Source organism: Rhipicephalus microplus, chromosome 2 (assembly GCF_043290135.1).
Source record: "Rhipicephalus microplus isolate Deutch F79 chromosome 2, USDA_Rmic, whole genome shotgun sequence".
Classification (NCBI taxonomy): Eukaryota; Metazoa; Arthropoda; class Arachnida; order Ixodida; family Ixodidae; genus Rhipicephalus; species Rhipicephalus microplus.
The window spans coordinates 94031778-94038247 of record NC_134701.1 but is presented as its reverse complement, the minus strand read 5'-3'; the positions used below and the strand labels follow the sequence as shown (position 1 = coordinate 94038247).

Below are 6470 nucleotides of genomic sequence, written 5' to 3'. Positions count from 1 at the left end.
GCTGCTGACCTGCAGGTCACGGGATGGAATCACATGTGTGGCGGCTGCATTTTCTATGAGGACGAAAATGCTGCAGGCCTGTGTGCTCAGATTTGGGTGAACGTTAAAAAACCCCAGGTGGTCGACATTTCCGAAACCCTCCACTACTGTGTCTCTCATAATTTTAGACTTCTTATGAGCAGCTCCCTACATTTTTCAAACTGTGTTATGACGTTTTCCTAGACATCTATGGATAATTGATATTTACTCAAGTAGCAAGTATTCTTTTGAACTGTATGTTCAACGAAATACTTTTTGCTGTTTCTACCTAATCTAAAGAAATAAGATTTTTTGCTGGTACTAGCGCGAGTGGCAGTATTGAGGGCCTTTGTTAAGCACAGAGCAGTAAAGCAGCGCACTATGTATCTAATGATAAGTAATGATATAACAGGAGCCACGCTTACTTTCACATCGGAGGCCAGTTTAAACATGGGGTGTCGCAAAAAAAGCGTTATTGAATATACATGCATGGTCCAGCTAAGCTAATCTGTGTAAAACTCCTGGTACAGGTTACAAACCCGTCACACCGAGATATAGTTTACACTATCGCAGTACGAAGCAATGGCAGTTCGTTTGAATTTGGCCTCGCCTACATACGAGGCTTTGCCCTACTTCGTCTTTCAGCCACGAATCAAAATGGCACGTGAATACGAGGCACTTAACTCAGTTATGAGGCTCTGTTTCGCTGACTGTGAAAGAGAACCCATGAATTCAAACGGAAACCGAACACACCTTTCAAGCATGGTCCATAGATGAAATCTGGCCTCTAAGCGACGAGAACAGCGAACCTCCCAGAGTGGGAAACAGCCTGAAATGTGTACAACTATATGTGTAGGCGGTTGTTATACGGCATTCCGGTGAGAACGCGTGTGTAGCTAGCATAGTTTTAGTCAAAAGCTAAAATATCTCGATGGAAGTTTTTCTTACAGTTTCTGTGACTCAAATTTTATTTTTAGTGGACAATACGATTGTAAATATTCATCTAACATCTCACTGGCCGCAGTACGTCAGTTTCAGCCTCCTTCATGTGTAAGCATGCGATGTTAAACACATAGGTATTTTACTTTGATTTACTTAATTTTTCGAGGGTGAAACCGACTACTGGGAATTAGTTTATGAATACGAAGTTCAGGAGTAAATGCAGGTGCCATACTAGGCACAACGGAAGAACGCGAAAAAAATGTAGAAATGGTAATGGTCGATATCACATATTTATTGGCAAACCCATATTGCAGACTTTCGAGCTGGTACCGAACTCCTTCATTCTTTATCCTCGCCAACGACATCGCTCCGCTGAGCGGTAGCTCCTATAAAACAGTGCATGAAGCAATATCTGCGTTATTGATGCATAACGTAGAAGTCAGAATTTTTCAACCGTAGAATCCACGTCCGTAGCCACCGAATCCACGTCCAAATCCACCGTAGCCACCGAATCCACGTCCAAATCCACCGTAGCCTCCTCCGAATCCACGGCCGAATCCCCCGTACCCTCCTCCAAAGCCGCGGCCGAAGCCTCCGTATCCTCCATAGCCGCGACCGAACCCACCGTAGCCAAACTGGGCGAATGCGAAGCTGCACAAGGCGAGCAGGACGGCGAGAGAGAGGAGGGCGGTCTTGCTGCTAACAAACATGGCGGCTTGTTGCTTCGTCGCTACAAAAGTCTGCGGCGAAACAAAAAGAGAAACATTTCAGTCACAATTAAATTGTAGCAGACAAGTGGATTGACTGTAGTAATGTTTAATGCTGAACTGTATTTACGGCTTCAATTCATTGTTTTGATTTTATTAGTTGAACCTAGGAACATAATATAATTACAAGCGTTACAGAGAACATAAAGTACTTCTCTTCTACACTTGTTAAAAGCAGATGCCGTATTGAGTACGCCTTCTTTCGTACGAACTTTCCGGAGAAATCAACGTAGCCTGCATCACAATTGCAAAAAGCTCTTACGAAATAATAATTTAACCTATGCTTAACATTTTTATATCGAGATGATGATGCCGTTTAAATTCATTTCATTGATTGTACCTTTAAGGCCGAAGCATTACAGAAGGGAGTGGTTAGAATCAGTATTATAAAAATCGGAAAATCGGAAATCGGAAAATCGGAAACAAAAATTTACGATTTGAACAGTATTACGCAAATGAAAGACAAAACAATAATCGTCACTCAAAATTAGGTAATTCTTATTATTTGAAACTGCCCAGTAAATTGAATGCTTAGTAATGTCTGCGGCAAGAGAAGAAAGGTGATTCCATTCCTCGGAAGTTGAAAGAAAAAAAAATAATTATGGAAAGTGGATGTCCAGCAAACGGAAACCGCAACCTTATGTCGGTGATCATTGCGTGACGATACATACTCAGAAGGTGGGATAAATTGCGCAATGAACGATGGTGAAATGTGTGATGAAAAAGACACAATAGTAAAAATTTGTGGGAAGGTGATAATGGTGTACGAGGTTCGCTTTCATGTTAGTAACACTTGGGGTTCGTCTATAGGTAATGAATCGTGTTGATTGTTCTGAATTATTTCAAGTGAGTAAATAAGGTTACCATGGAATGGATCCCAAACTGAGGTGATGAATTTGGGCTTTGAGCGAATTAGAGTTTTACGCAAAAAAAAAACAGTATAGCAGAAGGAGCACGGAGAAGAGTTCTTCTAAGGCCACCGAGTATTTTCTTCGCGCTATGAATTATGGAATGAATGTGTTCATTCAACATTTGTTTCGTTAATATAGCTACGCCGACATATCTTTAAGAATATACTACTTCCAGAGGAGCGTTGTCAAGAATATATAAAACTGACATATTAGTCAATCGAATCAGGTGAATGACTTTGCATTTTTTAGTGTTTTATTTCGTGCACTATTTTTCACATTACATAGATATAATCCGCCGAAATTCGATTGTAAAGTAAAAGCAGTCGTGAGGGCTGGTTATTTCTCGAAATAGTACTCAGTCCTCTGCGAAAAGGTAATACGAGACAAGACAACAAGGTAAATTGTTGATGTAGAATAAAAAGAGAAGAGGGCTGACTACCGATTCCTGTGGCACACACGAGGATACAGGACTCAGAGGAGAGACAGTTTTTGTAGCAGAGACGCACTGAGAACGATTTGTAAAAAAATCATTCAAGCCATGGGTGCAAGAAGATGAGAATCCGAACTTAGTAATCATAGTTCATACAAAAGTAGGTTATGGAACACTTTCTCAAAGGCTTTCAAAGATTCTAAAAATATAGACTCAGTTAGAGACGAGCGATTGAAAAACAGTTGGTCGCTTTCACGGATCACTGTTGCTGCACACCTTTCTTGAGCTACCTAGTTATGTATAGTATTATTAGTGCACAGCGTCCAGACTCTATTCTGTAAAGGTGTCAGCAGTAGTGTCATACTTTTGCGTACGAAGTACACAATGAATCTCTACAATTTTGAAAGTGTTACTTGACTGCAAAAAGGATTTCGGAGTGTGAAACAGACAAGCCTAGTTGGTACGAGTGCGACGTAATTACCGTCACCTAAATAGTCTAACAATGTTTTAATACGGGAAACGAGAAAAATGTACCCTAATGAAGTCTTCTATTGAAAGTGTGTTTTCTGGGCAAGACGTGTCACCACTAGCTTGAGATATAATAAACAAGTTACTAAGGTGCTTCCACTCTATATAAAACAAATATGAACACGAGTATATAGACAGATGTTTTTAGTTGAACACAATTGTGTTGTTACAATGAAGGACTCGAAACGACAAGCATTCAAAACGTGAATGCAAATCCGTTAAAATATTTAGGTGTAGAAGCTAGGTGAAGGGAAACAAAAGGTACACCGAGGAGGTGTAAAGAATTTGCACGATGCGATGAGCTGAGATGATGTTCCATAGAGTTTTGGAATCCTAGGAATGGGAAACAAGGTAGTTTTTGGAAGGTTCTGAGGTGGCAGTTACTCCAATTTTGTATCAACTATTCCGAAATATTAGGAAGGTTGTTACGCTTTGCCTCTCAACGAGTTTTGCGCTTCTTAGAAGCATCAGGTTGCTACCACGCCGTATGTGGCGGGTTTCATTAGACAAGAAATGAGGTGGAGCTTACTGATTACACCTCACTGTGTCAGGTGTGACGCAGATTTACACAATGCTTACTGATCTCGAAAATTAGAGCAGTCAAGCTCTAAGCTCTGGTTGCTGTGGTTGGTAATTTGTTTTTTGTTATTTCTATAGATGAGATAGACCTCTGAGTATTTTTATTGTTAATATTATCCCAACGCAATTTCATTATTGAGATGAAAGCTGTTTTCAAGTATTCTGTCTCTTGCCTAATCTCTATATTGTGTACGCATGAATATTTTCATGCACGGTATTCTTGATGCACTTCCTTTAAGCCATGGCCAAACATGAATGATTGTTACACTCCGACGGTGCTTAGACGTGGTAGGTATGGCGAAGTGACTATCGCAATGGATAACCAGTGCTGCCCGCACGAACTCACCTGGACTAGGAGCTTGCCTCGAGGCGTTGTGGTGATTGACCGGACGTCGGTGTCCGCTTTTATAGGGACGGTGAGAGGTTGGACGCGAGACCGAGTGTCAACCGGGCCCGGCCCGTAGCTGTGCCAAGGCCGGCAGCCGCTCGCCTGTGGAAAGGGCGCACCCGCAAGATCGCTTGCTGTCCCTCCTTTCCGACACCCTTTAGGTTCACTCTTTCCCATTACGGCTATTACGAAAAACTTGCGCTGATTGCTCACCAATATGCACTAGGACAAAAAGAAACAAAGAAGAAACAGTAAGAAAAAAGCTATGTATTGGAGACTCATCCTCATCAATCTTGATACCGATAGCACACAAGCAGCTCATAGAAGTGAAATTCAGATGAATTTAGGAAGCACTCAGAATGGCACAGTTTTACGAGAAAGAGAGCTCGATAAAAATTCATTCATCCTTTTTAAGGTTGTGATAATAATTGAAAACCTTTAGTAACAACTTGAAAAAGGGTTCGGTGTGGTGCTCAGTCGAATACCACACATTAGAACGAGTGGATATTTTTAAAATACTTTTCTAACAATCGCCACTGACAAAGACCGCAAGAGAACAACAAACTGAAACATTGAAGGAGAACTCGTTTTGGGTATCGGAATATCAAGGTGCTCTCAGCCCAACCTTTTACGGGACCATCGATGCTGTGCTGATCAGAGATTCAGAGGTATCAGAAATGAAGTTGCTAGTAGATACGAAGCATTTTTTGCGCACTGTAGGCACTTTGAGCATCTATCTATCTATCTATCTATCTATCTATCTATCTATCTATCTATCTATCTATCTATCTATCTATCTATCTATCTATCTATCTATCTATCTATCTATCTATCTATCTATCTATCTATCTATCTATCTATCTATCTATCTATCTATCTATCTATCTATCTATCTATCTATCTATCTATCTATCTATCTATCTATCTATCTATCTATCTATCGAGCCGCTTACGTCTGGGTGCCCCCATGATCACCCTTAACTTTGATTGATACGTGGGGTTTAACGTCCCAAAATCACCATATGATTATGAAAGATGCCGCAGGTAGAGGGCTCAGGTAATTTCGACCACTTGGGGTTCTTTAAAAAACACCCAAACCTGAGCACACGGGCCTAGAACATTTCCGTCTCCATCGGAAATGCAGCCGCAGCAGCCGGGGTTCGATCCCGTGACCTGCGGGTCAGCAGCCGAGTACCTTAGCCACTAGACCACCACGGCGGGGCCCCCCCCTTAAATTTGCGTCTACCACAAAATTAGTATGGGAGGGTAAGATGGTTGGACGAATATGACGTGCTAGTCAGCACATAAATGTCGCCATCTGGTCGCATACCAAGGTCGTCAAACACTTCGCTTTAGACAGTGGCACCTACCCACAGGTATGATATGTGCCACTGGTATGAGGGCATGTGTCACACGTGATCGACAGTTAGTATCTACCCAGGAACAGCGAGAACGCACTTAAGTAATGATACCGCGTCCCGCGCAACAGGTTGGGAGTCTTCCAGGCAGAGTAAGCTTCACCACTGGGGCGACGCGTCACAGCCCCTCGAAGCCCGACAGTGCCCTGTTTAGCAACCGGAGGGTGGCCGGCCGGCACTGGGGATTGAACCCCGCACCTCCCGTAGCTGTATCGGACGCGTACGTACAGTGCCACACCTATGGTCACTTAATTAGTGATAACGCGTGAGTGTAAGAAAAAGTTTACAGTGGCAGCGTTAACCTGGTGGATGAATAGAATAAATTCCAGGTTCGCAGCACAAATCTAACCCAAGCATTCTGCTTGGCAACCAAATATTCTACCACAGAGCCACAGGATTTTTCTTTATTACCTGCCTTTGGTTATCGACATATAACGCCACCAATATTTACAGTAAAATCACACAAAGTACAAACCATCGTTGTGCTGG

General features: G+C 42.2%; 1 protein-coding gene across 1 annotated transcript; it reads right to left on the bottom strand.

The window, feature by feature from the left end:
* Positions 1-1231: 1231 nt before the first annotated feature.
* LOC119169440 (uncharacterized) lies at positions 1232-4759 on the bottom strand. The gene is made up of 2 exons (XM_075886661.1): positions 4522-4759; positions 1232-1700 (listed from the first exon to the last, which is right to left on the bottom strand). Exons 1-2 carry the CDS (start codon positions 4738-4740, stop codon positions 1410-1412), a joined length of 510 nt encoding a protein of 169 aa, XP_075742776.1. The 5' UTR covers positions 4741-4759; the 3' UTR covers positions 1232-1409.
* Between the last annotated feature and the right edge of the window lie 1711 nt (positions 4760-6470).

Excerpts from the sequence above, each read along its gene's own strand:
- LOC119169440 (XM_075886661.1), bottom strand. The coding sequence starts at position 4,740 with ATGGGAAAGAGTGAACCTAAAGGGTGTCGGAAAGGAGGGACAGCAAGC. Across the intron at positions 1,701-4,521 it reads GAGGCAAGCTCCTAGTCCAG|ACTTTTGTAGCGACGAAGCA; the intron begins GTGAGTTCGTGC and ends GTTTCGCCGCAG.